The following is a 20,223-nucleotide window of genomic DNA, read 5'->3' as shown; positions in this document are numbered from 1 at the left end:
CATCCTGCTGGTGATGGCTCTACCATAAACGGTGGTGAAGTGGGAATATGTTCCAGATGCTGTGAGAGAAATGAGCACTTACACACATACTTACATATGCTGAAGTCTCTACCAGTGTGGGCCCTGGGGAAGGGGAGCCGACGTGGAGATGAAAGTTCAAGAGTCAAAGACCACATGAGATTGTCCGGTCATTACTCATATGAAGACAGCATTGTACATGTGTGTGTGTGTGTGTGTGTGTGCAGAGGGAATGTAGGGCAGTTAAAAAAGGAAGGTGTATCTTTTACACCACCACACCCTGCCTGTTACCCACACTGAGTGGGAAGAGACTGATACTCTGCAGCCTGGCTGATGCCTCCAAAGCAGCTGTTGAGATGCTGCTTTCAAAGAGGTTATACAAGCAGGTGGTTTTGACATTTTCATAACAGGAAGCTCACAGAGCAGTGCACAAAGACATACAGAACCCAAGGCTGCCAAGAGTGTTTTAATATAGTTTGACATTTGTGAGCACAGATAAAGAGAAAAGACCCTTCAAACCAAATGAGGCTTTACTTTTTTCCCTTTTTTTGTTCTAGATCGACAAACAGATAAACAGGCCCACTCAACCTTTTCATACGCGGTCTCTCCCACACACACTTTAGGTATAACCTGCAGAGATCACTAAGGCTGAGCTGGTCCTGACAGGTTCTGCTGTGGTTACTGACCACCTCTATCTGTAGACCATCAACTGTTTGTATGCTCTGACTGCACTGCTAAGTGCTTTTTCTTCATAACTTGCATCAGTTCTTTTACCTCAGCACGGTCATGCCTCTGTAACAGAAGTCTAAAGGGAAGCATGCAATATGCGTCTGAGAGTCTGCAGACTCTCACACACACGCACACACACACTGTGTAACTCAGTCTTTGTTGACTTGAGTTGCACAGTGCATGATTTTCAAATAATATTTTTGAGTTATGTTTTTTGGCTGACATGTTTATGTTGGTAGCCAAAATATTCTATGGGGATTGACTATTGGACTTCATTTCTCAGTGCCAGACATTGCTGCTGGGTTGGAAAATACACTTGAGCAACCAACCTTAGCATCCTCTGTGTGTGGGAAACTGACCTAAACCTGACCAAGTAGTTTTAGCACTTATACATCTAGAATTTACAAAATATGTAATTATTCTGATTTAAACAGCAACTCAGTTTCATGTGTCTTTCAAATCTCTGTTGTTGCCTCTGACTATCCCCTGTTTAAATTTCAGATAGGAGGAATTGTCTTTTATAATCTGAGGATGTTGTGTGTTGTCCTTTGAGCTAAATCTGTGATTTTGAGCTACACACAATATAACTGTCTTTTTTACGCTTCACTGCAAGATTGTAAAACACACTTGTGAACTTAACACAGCCACAGTCTCCACTTTGGTGTGTGCGTTTTGTGTGTGTTTGAAGACAAGTGTAAATTGTGTATAACCCAGACACTGCCGTGTTGACCGCAGCCTGTGATGCTGTCCAGACCACAGGCAGCTCGCAGACACCACTACTGTGTTTTGTGTGTGTGTTTCAGGGAGAGATGAAACACAGCTACAGTAGTAAGCCAGACACAAGACCCCCTAATATTCCATTACGTAGTGCTCTTTTCCGCAACAAGGCTGCAGGCTTCTTGCAGTCACATCATACAGCCATGATTAAACATTTACTGTGTAGATTAGTCGCCTTCAGGGCAACAGTGATTACATTTACTTTACATTTCAGGAATTTTGCTTTTGTTTTTCCAAAAAAGACAAAGGGTGACACAAATAATCAAATAAGCTCTATATTACGCATGTATAGTCATGATATGAAGCTGAAGTCCTGGTCCAGAGCATGGTGCACACACAGCTGAGAGGGTTATTCAAACTGTATGTCAGGTTTATTTTAAATCAAGTAACAACAGTATGCAATGGGCATGGGACAGGGTTAGATTGATATGACAAGTTGGAAGCATTTTTAGTTCCATGTAGTTATCTTTGGCAATTCTGAGTAACATTTAACACATCTGGTTATAAACAGGGTCTTCATTCATCATTTAGTCGATTCTTTTAATGCAGAAAAGTACAGAAATGACATCATAGGTTTCAGCTAGTGGATGGTGAGCCTAACAGGTATAAAGAGATGTAGTTTGTAAAATAACAGTATTTTTAGTATTATTATCCCAAATATTCATGAATATAGAAAATCACAGGGTATAAAAACCTTTCTGTGGCTCTGAAATTCATTTTCTGAGCTCATGATGCAACAACTGTGAACACTGTGTGACGGTTGAGCAACTACTGAGTTACATATTTATGGTTTTCTTAGAGCAGACTGGCAGTTTGTGACATGGTGAAGTTAACCACATCCATCTTTAATGCATTAATGTATAACCAAAACATACTCAACTGATTAAAAGGTAACAGGGGTGGTTGCGCAAAAATTAGCAGCAAGATTATGACCAATTCAAGTTTTTTCCAAAATCTCTCCTATAATGACGTAAAGAATACAGTCTGTGCCATAAAAGAGAAGAGTCAGAAGTTCTTTTTAGTGCACTAATCCTCTCATCTCCTCTGTTTTCTGTCTGCTGTCTGTTCTCCACGTGTCCCCTGCTGTGTGACGACGAGTAGGTGAGTAATCTTTACTGTCACTGCGTTGTCATTTCACGTAAATACACAACAACATCCCAAATGTACACATCTAAAGTATACAGTTATCTACTGTGTTTACTGAAGCCACTGGATCCTATAGTGACTTTCCTTCAACAGTGCATGTTCCTGTGTGTGTGTGTGTCTGGGAGTGCAGCCATACTAATGGATGGAAAATCTCTTTACACACTCCAACAAAAGATCAAACCACCCTTACTCATACTTGCATACACAAACACAGACAAAGAGTGAATCTGCACACGTGCACAAATGCTCATCCTGCATGGAAACATACGGCCTCAGTTTTTTATGCGACTTAAAGTTACTGATTAGTTCAACACACACTCTCTCACACACACACACACAATCATATTTCTCTTTTCCTCTGCTGCTTTTGGCTTTGTCATTGTCCAAGTCCCGCAATAATAAGGTTATTTTAACCAAAAGTGCTCGATTTAGTGATGTTTCTGGGAAAGATTAGCTTTTAAATTAAGTTTAGATTAGTTAATATAACCTGTGTTAACCCTGTGTTAGACCGGTTAAAAGGTTAACCGGGTTAAGAAAATGGAGGGAATGATGGAAAGTTAATGTAACACCTTCTCTAAACAACTGATACAAATATAAATAATAAAGTTTCCAGTGAGATATAAAACTCGTTACCTAATGTGATCAACAGTAGAATCTCCAAATTATGTTCTGCTAAAGAGAGGTCAGGTTTACACAGAGGCAGCCTGATGTAAGTATCAAATATGCCACATATACTAAGCGCTGTCTCTCCATCACTGCTGTGTGTATTGAAGCTTTGAATGACATGGCAAAGTGATCACTGTTACATATCATATGTCTGAAAGGGGCTCTCTTGTATTGTGTGCCTGCAGACTATAACAGAGCCTAAAAGACGCCTGGAAGATGGGAAATCGTTTAAAAAACTTTGGCATCACTCTAAAAAGCTTTTGTGACTCAGTTTATTTTCATTTTTTTTACAGTAGATAGATGTTAAATTGAATTTGTGTAGAGCTGCTCATGCACCACCAATACTACATTACTGTAAGATAATATGAATTAGATAATGAGGGAATGGAAGCAAAGCGATGTTCATCACAGACAAATCATATCAGACCAGTGTAACTGTAGCTTAAACAAACACACATTAGTGCATCACATAATCCCTTGTTGTCTCAGCACAAACAAGCTTGTATACACAATGACAGCATTAAATGTCCTGCCACACAGGAGTCTGTATTTAAACAGAAAAAAAGCAGCTGCACTTGCTATCACAACAGACAGCTCAGGAAATAGCTAGCAGTCCTCCACACACATACACACACACACACATGCAACAGACACACACTGCTGGCTGCAGTCTTGTCAATGTGCAACAGCTGGGCACAGCTTAAGTCAGAGACGCAAGTGTAAAGGCATGTGGCTGCAACGCTCGCTGGTGCTTCTGTGTGTTTGTGCAGACCTCAATCAAAAGCAAAGGCTCTAAAGTTGCAAACTTACACTGATTTGTTTATCTGAATCATCAGAAAGTTCATAACTGAGTTAAGCCTTCAAACACAAATGCTTGAACACATTAGCTGCACAACTATCTGTCTGATATTTGCCTCTGGATCTGACACATGTGTAGACGGAAAACAACTGAGGGCAGCTAATTATGACTGAAAGTTTGCCATTTATCAGGCTGTCAATAAATTATGGCAAATATCCTGATATAAAATAGCACAAGCAAATCATGCCAAACTCTACATAGATCTGTCAGAATAATCAGGACCGTGTCTTTAAAGTTTTTACACAATCCTGAATAATTGATGTGGAAATCATTAAAAATAGACAGAAAGAAATGATGAAAATAGTAAAAAACCTGAGAGACTGAGTGACTGCAAGGTAAAGAGTAAAAATAAGAACAGGAAGCAGCAGTATGACTGATGGAAAAAAGACACATACTGAAGACATTGCAGTGCGTGGTTAGTGTTAATCAGGGTGGGGAAGAGCCTCGCAGGCTGCTTTTGATGGGAATTGGCGTGTAATCAGCTGGAATAACGTTTGGGCTGTGACACAGGACTGTGGAACGGGGGTGGGAGATGTGTGCATGCGTATGTGTGGCAACAAAGCTGCACACTCAGCAGAACCCCACCCCCCACCCCACCCCAAAAGAAGAGTTTCATCAAGGGTATTGCAGCCTCTGCTACACCCACACACTAAAGATAAAGTTTCTTGATTATCAAGACAACAAGTGACAAGTTCTGATGCTTGCAGTTATTCAAACGGCCACTAGAGGTGGGCTCAAACAGTGAGTCAATCCCCCTATTACCCCGTTCACATTGGGGAAAAAAATCTGGCTAAAGCGGGATTCGGGCCTATCCAGATGTTTTTTTTCTGGGTGTAAACACCTCGAATCCGGCAGTATCCAGTTTGATTTCAAGGTGTGAACGCAAATGTGGCTAGCGAATCCGGCTAGCGTTTTATAGCTTCCACAGATGATTCATATTCTTCAGTTTAATGTGAAACTGCCGAACTAATTGGTTGCTGTCGGATTGTAAAGAGAAGTTACACTAATTTAACAAAAAGGGCAAAAAGGCAGAATGAAATCTCCTACCCTACCTTTAAGGAAAGAGGAATGTGCTCCAAAGATATCAAGATAACAACAGAATATACACCAGTAGGCCTCTGTGGCTGTATTGCATCCTGGTTAATGAAGGGCACACTCATCATTTGCTGCAATGTGGTTGTTTGTAATAAATACCTTTCTGCTGTGAAACAGAAAATATAGCTTGGCAGTAATAATTTATGATTTCTAGGGTATCCTCAGGAACACTGGAACCCTGAAAATACACAGCTTATTCATATTAAGTAACAGTAATAAATAGGTATCTAAACTCAGTGCCAGAGAAGATGTGAAGCGTAGATGCACAGATGGCCCTGTGGCCTGCCACACAGGGAGACCAGATAGAAACAGATGCAGCACATGAGTTACACATATGCACACACAAAACACTGACACATTGTGCACATCTCATTGACACACTCCTTCAATGATAAACAAATACGTTACTCATGTTGTAAACGCACCGAGACATTAGATTGCCCACAATTTCCCCACCAATCAGACATCAAACAGCCGACCGAGGCTCTCGGCCCGCAGCTTTTGATCTGGTTAAATGGGTGTCATTCGCACACACGTTTCTCCCATCTTCCTCCATCAGCAAACAGCCATTTGTCCCTATCACTGATTATCCATCTTATCTGGAGGCCATCAGCTTGGCTGATTAGGACATTCCCAGAATTCCATCTTTTCCTTCGCTGCTGGAATGTCTGCATTTCTGCTGCTTGTTAAAGCTTTGGCTCTGTGCTGCACACATTTCCCCATTATTCTTGTGTTTTCTGTTTTTTTCTGTTATAACTTTTCAGTTCAGTAAAAATACATCTAATGCCATACCTACAAAGAATATTTAGCATTTTACTCATTTTAAGAATATGCTCCCTTCTGTGTAATCTGCTGTGCGTTGGTCTCAGCTTTCTGCTTTCTTTAACTCTGCTGCAGCCACTTTCTAACTTGGGTTCTTAGCTTTAGGTTAAAAACTGCTGTATTTTACCCATAAGTGCCAACAGCAGTGACCCTGTCCAGACCGGAGTCATGCAGTCAGCACAACCTGCCAGCCTGTATTTCACTGGCCAGCCAATAACAACATAGATATATGGAGCTGAAAAGAGTCCAGCATGCACAGTCAGGAAACAGACTCCTCATCCCTCCTTTGCCTGCCCCTCATGCCACTAATGGTGCGCAGGGCAGTATTTCCTCCTCGGGCCTTTCTCAAAAAGTCTTGCACTTAACTTCTTCCCTGGGACTTATAGGTTTCTTTTGTTATTCTGTTTGGAAGAGACATCTGTGTATTGTGCTGCAGAGATATCTACATAACCAGTTACTACTTTCATAATACCGTTACAGGTGTCAGGGGGTCAGGTGGCCTTCAATGAAACAAAAAAAAAAGAAATATTAGAGCAAAACACTTTCTTTCTGTATCTAACAGACTTTATAATATGTAAAAAGAAACATGATTTAATATGTTAATATTTGAGAACAGTGCTTTATAACTTTTATAATGAGTTGACTGTAGCTATTGTTAATTCTTTGCCACAATGGAAAATCTTTGCTTGGCACTTGGAGATTTTTTCACTTATAAAAGAATGACTTAGCTTTCAGCTTTCATGACTGATGAATCTATTGATATAAAAATGAACAGATTCTCAGACCCTACTGTGCCTAATTGTTCTAATATTTATTATGCAAATCCTTATTTCTTTGTGAGTCCTGTCAAAGGTAATTTAACACTTATTCCTTTTTAGTTTTATTATTATATCAGTTGTTTTTCGTCAAATGTTGAGCAAGTATTGCATTAAATTATATGTACGTGCCAGAATCTGCTGTTTATATTAATTATATCATACAAACGTTGATGGATGATGAGAAGTCCACAACTTTGTATACTGTGCTGAAAGGGAGGAAGGTGTAGGTTTAATTAAATACCTTCTATAAAAACTGTCACTGTACATCAAGATATTAAAAACTTATTTAGACGTGTCTCTGGAGCCACGTGTGATGTCAAGTCGTGTGTTTTCTTTCCTCCCCATGAGGCTAAAAGTAATTGTAAAGTGTATATTATTTTGGTGGCTCTCTTGGTATCTTTTCCTTATGTGTGTTCAGGGAAAAAAATGAAAAAGGACAAAAAAAGAGGAAAGAGATAATAACAGGAGGTGTAGCTGATTTTCTGTCTTGCCTGCAGGCTGACTGCGTCCCATTTCCACTAGACTGGAAATGGAGGAGAATATCCTTCTTCTTGATCTTTTGTCTGGTTTTCATTCCTTTGCGGGTCTCTTAAAATTGCACTTGTGCCGTTGTTTTAAACGGCTCCTCTTCAGGTTGCTTTGGAGCCATTATGTGTTTGTACGTAAGATAAACACCTCATTATTCAGTGTCATGAGTAAAACGAATGCAATTGAATGAAATGTGTTAAGAAAACACGTCATGGTGTATTATTATTTTGTATAATTTTAACATTGGCTCAGGAAATAGTGCACTGCTACAAAGAGTCTCTAATTAAAACCAAATTAAATAGAAAAACTCATTGATTCGATGCAGGGTTTTTTTTTTTTTTTGCTGGTGGAGCGCACATGTTTTGTATCACCGGCAGCAGCAGCACCAGCAGCAGCAGGTAATGAATCGTTCCTTAACTTCATTAGTGGTAAATTAGAGGGAGAAGACGTCATTGCATAGGTCACACTGTTCAACTAATGAGTGAAGCGTATGCTGCGAAAAGAGCAGCAAAGGTGGAGTGATCAGAAGTCTTTATTTAGCACTGTTTTTTTTGTCACTGGTTTTGTATCTAGGTGCAGCTGCTGACAGAGTATCAATAAGACTCTTCATCACTTCTTCATGATGCTGGAATTCACACACACAGTTTAAACTTTACACTCTTCGCTGGTATCGTGCAACCTGAACAGTTGGAGGGCAGGAAGGAGCAGAACAGATGGAGCCATGTGGGCTGATACATGCGTTGACGTACTTGATGGCTGCTTGGACTGAGCGCCATAATAACAGCAAACATGCATATTTATGCACACACGCTCACTCAACACGTTCTAAGGAGCCTTTACATACAGTACACTCTCACTCACTTACACTAACATAAGCCGTGCTGAGTCAGCCTCTCCCCAGTTTGGTTTCCCTCTCTCTCTCTCTCTCTCTCTCTCTCTCTCTCTCTCGTGTTCAGGGAACCAGTCAGCCATCTGTTGGCCTAATGAGCTGACTTCACTCCACCAAAGCAATTCAACAGCACAGCTTCACCCCTCTAATTCCCTCACCCACACTTCCACAGTTTCAGAGCAGAAGGCTTTTTACACACAGGTCCGGGCAGCTCTTGAGTTGTAATGTTTTCTCAATCCAAACTGTCCAATTATCCCTTTGCTGAACTGATCGTATGAGGGACGCACATCAAATGTTTCCTCGGCTTTTGAAACACACTTTTCTGCTCAACATAGAGAGGTTCAATAAATGATTGAAAGGGGCCTGATATCTTAAAATGCAAATAGCCCAGTGTTTCACAACTTAGGAAAAGTAGTGAATAAAGTTCAGTTAATATATTTGCCAATTAAATGTAGCACGCCTTGGCGACTTGAGATGCAGGGCACGAACTGAACTGGGGCCCAGTTGCTCTTCCTCTATATCCTCACATCTCTCCACAGTCAGAGCTTTAATAAAAAGTCACCATGCTGCTCTAACAATGCTGTAATGTGACCTTACATACATATTTACAAGTTAGAAGTTACAGAGATACAGAGAATGTGGTGGTTAAAATTCAACCGCTCCGCACTCAGATTATGCAGAAATGTGTCATTTTGTTTGTAGAGGCTGACACAGCTTTGAGCTGCTCTCCTCGGAGGGCTTTGTACATTCTTTCTTTCTCACATGGAAAAGTATTTGCTCAACACATGTCAACAGATTGGCTCTGTTCCTGTGTAAAATGACTTTATTTAATATTCTATCCTCTACTGTAGTCAGCTCTACCAAGAAGTTTTCATGTCATAAAGGACAAAAACAAATTAACCTAATGTACATTTTTAATTGTCAGTTATTTAATGGCACTATACAAAAATAAATTAAACCAATACCCTAATTTAAATTTAAATGTTTCCCTGCATAGAGATCACACCTCCTAATTTAAAACCCATATTGAAAAGGTGGGGAAGTTAATGTGCTGTCCAAATTAGCCTCCGAAAATACACGGCGTGCCAAAACACAGACAAAAAGCAACAATAGGTGCCTGACAAATCGGAGTTTGTTCTTGGCTTAACTGAGCTCAATTAAACTGCACAGGCATTGTGCTTGGTTCAATCATAGCTCTCTTTGGACTGTACCAGCCCAGCCTGAGTAATGAGCCTTCATGCACATGCTGCTAGCCCATAGTTAAATAGCATTAATCACAGCTGCTCGCTAAGCCCGGTGGATTTCCTAAGACACAAAAGGTGTAATACTTTCTGTCATTATGTGCACAGTATTGCTGGCTCAGCTAAGTGGAAAATGGCAGTGTTTACACCACATCAAGAAGAAGGAGGAAAGTGTATCTGCTGAATTTAAGCAGAGTTTATTGTAAAGCAGATAGCGTCAGGCTTTTTAACTGCGCAGCAGAGGCAGAGCGGTGCCTCTAATTCTCCTGGCTCTTGGTTTGATTTAGACGACTCTGTGTTTATGCACGCTCTGATTTCTCAGAAATCAAATGATAAAGAGTCTTTGATTTGAAGATTGAGAGGGAGAAGATGATCATCAGCATTGGTATACCCTTCACTGGCATCACTGACTATTTTTTTATGTTGTTTCTTACAAGTGTCTTCAAAATGAGCTGATAATTGAATTTCAAGTACAGTTTTGTCAGTTTCTTGCTCTTTCCCCCATTCTCCGTCTGTCTCCGTGACATCTGCAGCACAGTTCTCAGAACAGGAGTCTTGGAGCGGTATCAGTGCTGCGATGGGTGCTGATAGGAATCTGATGTATTGTGTGTGTCTGTAAGCCAGTATTTTTATGAACCCTGTTAGCTGTTGGCTTATATGTCAGCTTGCGTCTAGTTGGTGAGAACACACACACTCAGAGCTCTCCGACTCTTCGCACCCGTCACCCATCTTCAGTGCATCCCACATCATCATGGAAACTTGGCTTCTCTCCGGCTCTTCATTTGTCTCCCTCTCTCTTTCTCTCTCTCTCTCTCTTTGCCCTTCTTCCAAACTTTACTATCTCCTTCTTGTTCTTCGCTGCGGTCGCGTGGCTTCTAGAGTTTGGATACAAAAAACAAACAGCTCATTCTTACACTAGTAAACCATTTGTAACACTCAGTCATACTAGATAATCCTCCTCTGCTACGTTTGTAGGTGATTTTGACATTTTAAAATGTAGTTTTCAGTATAAAAATAAGTTTATAAGATATATGTATTATTTAGAGCTGCATTGTGTGGTGTCAAAGTATTACCTGTAACCACTGCTACAAAAAAAGCTGCACTGCATCTTATAAATAATTAAGACTGAGTCACAAATTCCACTCACTTTACATAAGCCAAAAAAGAGAAAGTTGTCATATCAACAGAATCATTTCTTGACTTCAAGGAGAATCCTAATTAGATATTTGCTGTGAGCATTCTTACTACCATGTATAATCATGGTTTCATCACTTTTTCAGGCAGTTTTAACGTGAGCTCTAATGTGAGCTGTAGAACAGCTTTCTAAAACCATCCAGCTGTTCTTATAGAAGCAGGAGAACAAACAACAAAAATACATATATACATAATATAACCATGCTTATTGTGACACCACAAAAGGCTCCAAGTCTGATATGTTAGGCCAGCCTTTGTGGTATTTGCTATATTACACACAATGGACATAATGTTATAGATATGAAAATATTGATTTCATGCTATGCATTGACCGTCTCAGGGTGACGGGATGGTGTATAATCAATAGAGATATAACACATGCATGAGGTCAGATCTGCCTTCCTTGTACTTGTGTTCCTTCCACTTCCATTCTGAAGTGAAGTCGAGAGCGACTCTTATTACAGTTCACCTTTTTGTCCTTTGATGAAGAAAACCTTTCAGAAGTGTGCAGAGAAATCTGGCCTGTGCAGCACCGTGTCTTTGGCCTGGCTCTGTTTGGTCAAGTAGTTGCTTAGAAATAAAACCATGTGTTTTATTGCTGCCATCATCAGGTAAGATACTGCACTCGGCTGGATAAACACAGGGATTAACTAATAGACGGCTGGCAAGAAATCGGCCTGTCTCCCTCCTCCTCTCCCTCTCCACCTCCCCCCGTTTACCTCATCTTGCCTTTTTCTCTTCTCTCTCTCTCTCTCTCTCTCTCGCTGTCATCTCCTCCGGCTCTTTGATCATCCAGCGTGTCAATCCTCCTCCTCCTTCTTGCTTTATGTGAGTTGGGGAAAACACATATGAATAAGTATTGATAAATATATGATCACTGCAATGAAAGCTGATACAGTTCCAGATAGAAAAAGAAAGATGAGTCACAAAAGAAAGAAGAGACTGACCTCGAGGCCTTTCCTAGAAGACGAAATTATATTTATAGCATGTCGAAGTTTTTTCCCATCATCCCTTGTAATTTCATTCAAGAGAACCTGCTGACCTCACTCCTATAGTGTTTTCGTTTACATGATTCAGCATGTTCGCCTGTCCGCTGCTTTTTGTGCTTCACCCTCCAAGACCTTTGGATCAGCTGTTTGTTTACTTTGTTACCTTGAGATTATGAGACATTTATTCATTTGCTTATCCAAAGTGACAAATCTTCTGAGGTTTCTCTTTTTCCCTATGTTTCCCTCCTTCCCTCCCTTTCTCTCTCTCCTGATTGAAGGGGTATGCATGGTTGGCACAGAAAGAAAGAAGGAAATAGATAATAATATCAAACCGTATTGTGTGGAAAACCTTGACCTCTCACGTACCAGAGCTTACACACACACACACACACGCTTTTTTTAAATGTATTTCAGTATAAACCCCACATGTGCGCCCCTTCACTCAAAGATTACATACTTACATGCTACATGTTTAAAACACTGCTTCACCAAGGACAAAACCCACGCTCTGCTGTAAGTGTTTGATGATTTTAAATCTTTTTCCACTTAGATGTGTCTTTTCAGTGGCAATTTATCATCCACATGAAACAGCTAAGTCAAATACAAATCTCTCTCTCTCTCTCTCTCTCTGATGTGCAGTGGCATGTGTAGAAGGCTGTGTGCGTGTGTGTCTTTATTTATTGCTCAGTCCAATAGATTTCATAAGATACCTTTATATGACGTCTTATCCCTGTTAAACCTTTCATAAGACTTTACTAAACTTTTTTTTTGACTGCCTGGAAATAATACAGTCCAACACATGACATAGGTTTAATTTAATTAAACTGTAAATTCATTTTTCACACTGCCATGCAGCCACTGTTTATTTCTAGTTGTACAAATCTTGTTTCCATTTTAAGACCTCATACTTGTAATGAGTCCTGCATACCCAGGCTGCAAATCTCCAAAGGCCTGATTACTTACACTCACCTCTCACTCCTCAGGCTTCCCAGGCGTTCTTTGTCAGAGAGGGTTGTCAGGGAGGTTTTTGGCTGTATATGGGTTGGTCTGCTAGTCCCCAGGTCATTCATCAGCATTAAGTCAGAGGTACTTTGTCTTTGCCATATGTATTGAAGCGGGTGCTCATTCTGTATTTTTTCAACTTGGGACTTCTCTGTACAATTATATGGCAGCTGTTTACATAAATAACTGCCAGGTACTTCCTGTAAGAAAACCATTTTATATAGGAAACTCCCAGATTACATGTCTATTCAGTTTTGTTCCAGTCTTTGTGCTCAGCTACCTTACTCACTTTGTAGTGTAGCCGTTGGATCATATTGCATTTTTTAGACATTACAGACCCATCTTCTCTTTTGACTCTTTGATTCCTTTCCTCCTATCCTTATGTGTTAATCCCTCCTACCTATAGGTAAGACAACTCCATGCATACACTGCACATCCTCACTTACAGTTCCAACAGAAAAAAAACACTCTTCTCTTTCTCTCGAGTTGCATTTTAGGAACAGACACATCTTTCAACATGGCGTCCTGAGATTGATTTCTGGATCACATGCAGGAAGATGGTGGAAAGATGAGATGAGACTCAAAATAGAAAAATAAAAGGAGTCCAGTGAGTCTGCAATTCTGTGAACAAAGTTGCAGTTTTTCCACCTCAATAACTGACTCATATCTCCGTTAGAATAAGTAGTCGGCCTTTGATAAAGAGCTGCTTATGTGATCACTTGTGAGCTGTGACATGTAAAACCCTTGTGTTGCTATATTTAGGTGTAATTGTTGGTATTCATTATTTATAATCCTGTCAGGCAATCAGAAAAAAAATATATTTAATGCATAGCCTCGAAGTTATCTGACTCACAGGGCATCGGTATCAGCAGTTAATCTCTATAAGTGACTGTTGAAGTGGCTAATTCACCTAAGGGACTGGTCAATGCAACAGTGTTATTGATTGCATGTGTCATGTGGCTCCCATCTTTCAATCGCAGCTTCTCATTCATCACAGTCTGTCTGCACCCACTGAATAGTTTCATCATGTATTGATAATATGGCACACACACACACACACACACTGTGCTTCTGAGAGCATAAAGAGTTATTGATTATGTGATGAAAGCATCTTGAGATGATGAACAATGTCAAATTATAACAACTTGAAAGCCATTAGAGTGTATTTGTTTTTTGCCCATTATTTATATTATTGCACAGTGGAGTCAGAATTTTCATCTAAACAATAATCACCTCTTTCTGAATTTACAACAACAGCATCACCTGTCCACCAAACCAAGTCAGGGGTCATTTGGTGGACAGTTGGCAGAAATAGGCTGCTATTAGTTTTGAATGTGATATTGAATGCAGATTGTGTTGTTGCTCCCATTAAAGACAAATGTGTGTGTTTGAACATATAGCTTCTGAATGGAAATTGTATGAGTTTTTCAATTTCAGCTGATGGACTGATTTTGTCCTGAGGCTGTAATCATGGTCTCTGAACCACAGAAATAATGCTCTTTTTTTCCAGTAAGCATATTCAGGCATGCAGCAATCACTTTGATTTGTATTCGTTCACTCTTTATTTATTCACTCAGGGTTCTGAAATTTTAATAGAGATACAACATTAGGGTTTTTATTTGAGGCTGAGACCTTGGGGAAAAAAGACCTTTTGAAAATGTACAAGTGTTCATATGAGAGTGGTTCATTTTTAAGCTGACATTCAGCTAGGCTTTTTATTGCTCTCTTTTAAAGCATGTCCTTTATGAAATGGGTGAAATTCAGTTTCTTTCCAAACCAACAAGTTTCTATTAAAATGACATGCCTGGTGAAAGATAATTGCAATTCAACATTGTCTGTGTAAATGCATATCGCTTCTTCGTCCTAATGAAGAAGGGGGTGGTCACCATCACCACACACAGAATGTAAGATATATAACATGTTCTGCCATGCAGTTCTGCACAATAACAAATCACTAGAGTGTAATTGCTGACTGTGTGCCTGGTACATGGGTTACCCGGTGCTGGCTAGGTCCTGAAAATCATTGGCCAGAGCAGATTAATGGTTTCTTCCAAGCAGACATGTCATGTATGCATCAAGGTGATCACAGGTCTTAGTCTACTACCTCTTCTTCAAAATGAAGAAGGTGTTCTGTGGTCACTGCTGTAGACCGCTTTCTAGAGGTCCACGATTGTGTTAGCATGTTCTGCATCAGTTCACCAGTTTAACAAGATATTGCCTCTGTGTTTCTAATTTCACCAATACCCCCTAATCCAGAGGGTATAGCCTGATATTGTGCAGTCAGACCAAAAGAGGATGTATCCTTAAGTTAGTATAGTGCTGAGAATGAGTGGTTACATACACAGGCTGTCTGTCTGCATGACAGTGAAGAGCTATTAGTGAAGGAGACAGTATCAGTTGCAGATGTGAGCTGGAAGTCAGGAAAACATCAGTCCTCTCTCTCTCTCTCTCTCTCTCTCTCTGCTGTTACTCAGCCACAGGTACACACATGGTTCACAGTTCCTTTCATATTGCTTGTGGATCATGTGTAAAATAAATGGTGGCATCAATCATACAGGAGAGCCAGAAAAGAGGAGGTGATGGTTTGAGGGTTCAGACAGAGAAGTGAATTGAAGCAGAGATGGAGCTGAGGAGGAAAGCGAGGCAGGAGGAGTAAATGAAGAACATAAAATATTTAAGAGGCTGAGGGTTCTGTGAGGGGAACAGGACCGGAGCACATTCTGTACACAGAAAACAAACACTCAATAATCTGCAGAGAGAAGATTGTAAACATCAGAGTGACAGATGGTATCTCTGGAAAAAAAAAAACAGTTCAGAGATACTCTGAACAGCATCAAGCTGGGACTGCTAGCTGGTGCATATGTTGCCTGAAAGCTTCCTTATGAATTTTAATTTGTTTGCTCATTAACACAAGTTACCATATGACTTACCAGGGAGTGAGAGGTTTCCTCGCGGGCAGCAGTCCGACAATGAGGAGGGTTCTGAATGCACGAGGTAAAATGAAGAATAGTGCAGTCTGTGTTTAGGTTGTAATTGGAAGCAATGTTTAAGGATGTTTTCTCTGAAAAGTCATTGCAATTCTCATGATGAAGGAGAGCCCTGGTCATCCATTCACATTATGGGATTGCCAAAGCATGCAGTGTACATGTTGGGGATTCCAGGACTGGTTGGAGGTGTTGTGCATACCTGCTGCTAACATGCCTAATTTCTCCATGGTGGTCTTGAGAAAGACACAAGATAGAGGCAAAACCTGTAAAAGAATGTAATCAGTGGCATGGTGCCAAAAAAGGTTTACTTGAAAGACATGGATCTTCCCTGTTAGGTGAATAACATATTTAGGTGTAATTGTTGGTATTCATTATTTATAATCCTGTCAGGCAATCAGAAAAAAATATATTTAATGCATAGCCTCGAAGTTGCAGATGTTCAGCTACTGTTGCTGTGATACGGATTGGTTTGTCTTCATGCCATCCTGTGATTCAGCTCAATCACCACACTAACAGCAATAAAAGGGATCTTAGTGAAGCTTTAGAACTTTATTTAGTCTGGTCCTAAAATCTGCTCAGTGTAGTCTGGCAGGGTAGAAATAATCCTTTTATTACATGTGTAGTTGTGTGTGCATGTGTCTCTGTCTGTGTGTGTGTGTTGTTGCTGCAGATGTGTGCATTACCTGCGATAACAAGCCTAAGCCTGTTACTTAGTGATTAAATATTATTACAGATAATGTGATTTGTGATTTGTGTGTGTGTCTCCACAGGTTCATCCTGGTGTTTGGATGTTTGGTTCTCTCTGTGTTTTCCACCATCCCTGCTCACCAGGAGTTCTCCTCACACTGCCTGCTCATCCTGGTAGGGCAATCACACACGCACATGTGCTAAATAACAAATATTATTAATAATTATATTTCATCTTTCTCTCGGTCACGATGGATTGGACAGATGACATTATGTTTTTGTTTGGTTGTTAAACCCTGTGAGCCCACAGATCATCAAATATAACAAGCAGTTCGCTTGACTTTGTATCGATATGGGAAGGAGGATTTAACCTGTTGTTGTTTAATAATATAACAAAATAATCTGTTAACCAGTCCACAAAACATGTCGGTTTAATCTGTTAAACTGAGCTTTTATTTTCTAACACTTTGACTGCACTGAGTGCTGTGACTTCCTGGAGTGTCGTTATTTTTAGCCTCAGTTACAAAGCTGCTGGCTGTGGCTTCATATAGGGCTGTATTGATCTTCATGTAACTCTTTTGGTAAGAAAAGACAATTAATATTCTCCAAAATGACACACTATTCCTTTATAAAAACTTATTGTCATAGGTTGTATGCAGGTCATGACTTTTAGAATAGCTCTGCTATAGTGCTGCTAATGTGCAGTGAGACAAACCCTATACAGTAGACTCGTGTATCCCACGATGTGTTCAGCCCACAGCATTTTAATCATGAGAAAAGGAACATATACCTGCAAGTGTTTTTTTTTTTGGTCACAGCCGTGTTCCTTTCTTCCTCGCAGACATCTTAATGGTCACATCAGGAGAACACGGGTTTAACTGCCAACACTATTGATGGCTCTGTTCCACTGAAGTGTCACAGGAAGTCAAAGCCAGCATGTGTAATAAAAGGTCTCGCACAGGAACTGAATATGGATTCCAGCCATTAGTGATGTTAATAATTATACCTGCGTGTTTCCTGCCAGGACACGTCAAAATGTTTAGTGACTGACTATAAAGCACAGGTAGTCCAGTCGCTTAAAAATGAGTTTTATTTGGCTAATTTTCAAAAATAAATAGAATAGGATCTATTAGTGTGTGCAAGTGTTACACAAAGACTTAGTCCTTGATCTTTTGTTATGGCTGTTTTTACGATGCTATGGGTTTTGTTACACTTGAACAAATTTCCAAATAAGTGTGTGTGTGTGTATGTGTCCTGTAGGAGTTTGTGATGATTGTAGTTTTCGGCCTGGAGTACATCATAAGGATATGGAGTGCTGGCTGCTGCTGCCGCTACCGAGGATGGCAGGGACGCCTCCGGTTTGCCAGGAAGCCGTTCTGTGTCATAGGTGGGTCTGTGTGTCGTCTGTCCTCTAGGGAAAAATATATTGAAGCTTTAGGGACTGTACATCAAAGCCTATGCTATCAAATTCACACAATGCGAACTGAGCCTTTTTTATTGCAATGTAACATAAAAACACTAAACTTTTGGGATGATGTCATTCTAGCAAAGGAGAGGAGTTTGGTGTTTTAGGGTTGGGGACAGAAATAGAAAGAAAAGAAAATGAAAACAGGCTTCAGTGAATCAATGTTTGTTTTAAAGGTGATGGATGGATGGGTGAGTGGATGGATGGATTTGCTATGTAGGTGAGTCAACCACAAATCCTGTCACTAATATTGTGGAACCTGTGACCCTTCACTCCCCAGACATCATCGTACTTATCGCCTCAGTTGCTGTGGTTTCAGCTGGTAGCCAGGGTAACATCTTTGCCACCTCTGCACTGCGTAGCCTTCGGTTCCTTCAGATCCTGCGCATGGTACGCATGGACCGCAGAGGAGGGACCTGGAAACTGCTTGGATCTGTAGTTTATGCACACAGTAAGGTAAGAGGCCCTAATGATCAATTAGTCACATTTCCATCACAGTTTTGTAGTAAACAGTGAAATAAATCATTTGCTTTTCAAATCTACACAAGGAAAACTATTTCTTATCCACAAAGGGAATGATTATGTCAACATAATGTTATCAATATGTCTTTATTTGTTAAACCTTGTGCAGGAGCTGGTGACCGCCTGGTACATAGGCTTCCTGGTGCTGATATTCTCCTCCTTCCTGGTCTATCTGGTGGAGAAAGAATTTAATAAGGATTTTGCCACCTATGCTGATGCTCTGTGGTGGGGCACGGTGAGCACACACATGCTTCAGGACACAATGGAAGCTCTCTAACTGTCTGCCATTTTGTTTTAAAATCACGAAATATATCTTGAACACATGTTTCCCAAGCCTGACATGGTATTATCCAACCTTTTAATCCCACTAAAAATGAAAGAAACTGTGGAAATACGCTGCTTTTTATCTGACAACAGCTAATATATCCCCATTTACAGTTTCTGTGTGACCTTAATGATGCCTGCAATACAAGAACGGGCAGAAATAGTCTTTGAAGTCACACTTGGCTGGCTGTACTGCACTGTTTCCCCCAACATCATCCCTTGAAAATGTGGAAAGAGACAAACCACAAAGTAGAAATGGCCCAATCAATAAATTCAATTTTCTCCTGCTGCCAGGTGAGACTGGCCTCTTAGGCTTGTGGGAATATGACACACCATGTTCCTGCATTCTGCGCCCTTGGAACATCTGTCTGTCTGTTGCACACTAAAAGCTGTTAAATCACTTTTTTTTAAAAAAAAGCTCAAGTTTAGCCACATAAAACTTGAAGATGTACAAGCCAACACAAAAGCTGTCAAAGAGAAAAATAAGAAGCGTCAACAGATTTAGAAAATGGAATGACAGGTAAATCTGCAGTGCACAATTCTATCTGCCTGTAATATTTTGATAAACTGATAAAAACCTTAACTGAGAGGCAGCTGGGTCCCATGACAGTCACATGTTGCCAGACTAAAAGCTTTGTCCAAACTACAGTAGTTTTGGCAGTGTGCACTCACCAGGAAAACAATAGTGGGGTTGCATGTTTGATTGATGGCTGTGATGGTGGCGAAGGCTTTAGGTGCGCCGACAGTCCATGTCGACACCTGCTAGAAGCTTTTTGAGGTTTATCACCATGATTCATCATGTTCCTCCTAATTAATAGAGTTCATCAGTCTGATTGGGATGACAACTAGAGGCATTGATATTCAAATTCTACTCAAGTTATTGTCTGATAAGTATTGATAAATTTATCATTATTTTTAAGGCATATCAGGTTCCTTTGACTTGTACACAGTATCATGCTGAGGATCTATTTTATCTCCTCAATCTGTAATGCTGAGTGTTTCTCAATACATTTAAAGATCTAAATTGTCATGAAGTCTAGCAGCAGTGCTGAAACTGACTGATGTAACGCAACAATGAAACTCTCAAGGTCAACAAGCCTGTTGTTTGTGGTTCAGTTTGACTAGGTTAACTTAGCAAGCCGTGATATTGACTTCTGAAATCAAGAATTTTATGAACAAAAGAATAAAGATCATTTAGTTGAATTCTGGTTGATCATATGAAACCCTCACTGCACCATTCTCTCTTCAGTTTACATAGAAACTGTTTACCTCACTCTTGCATGTTCAGACACACTTAATAATCAAAACAAACCTACAGCCAAGCTTTTTGTAGTTATAAGTAAAATGTGGAAAAATTGGAAGCTCATGCAATACACACATCCACGCTTCATTCACTGTGTACAGCGACCTCTCATAACTCTCTAATTGTGCATTACTTACGCTTTACAAAATAAAAACCCATTCA

General features: G+C 40.1%; 1 protein-coding gene across 2 annotated transcripts in view; it reads left to right on the top strand.

Moving 5' to 3' along the window:
• The window catches only part of kcnq5a (potassium voltage-gated channel, KQT-like subfamily, member 5a), a 68,694-nt gene that overhangs the window by 30,174 nt on the left and 18,297 nt on the right, over window positions 1–20,223 (top strand). For both annotated transcript variants that reach the window (XM_028423575.1, XM_028423574.1), the window contains 4 exons: window positions 16,531–16,621; window positions 17,708–17,834; window positions 18,193–18,368; window positions 18,544–18,669. In XM_028423575.1, coding sequence (XP_028279376.1) covers window positions 16,531–16,621; window positions 17,708–17,834; window positions 18,193–18,368; window positions 18,544–18,669 — 520 coding nt within the window. The remainder of the gene's footprint in view (window positions 1–16,530; window positions 16,622–17,707; window positions 17,835–18,192; window positions 18,369–18,543; window positions 18,670–20,223) is intronic.

This window comes from Parambassis ranga, chromosome 15 (assembly GCF_900634625.1).
Source record: "Parambassis ranga chromosome 15, fParRan2.1, whole genome shotgun sequence".
NCBI classification, from domain to species: Eukaryota; Metazoa; Chordata; class Actinopteri; family Ambassidae; genus Parambassis; species Parambassis ranga.
The sequence above is the reverse complement of the archived record's forward strand: the minus strand, read 5'-3'. Positions and strand labels throughout refer to the sequence as shown.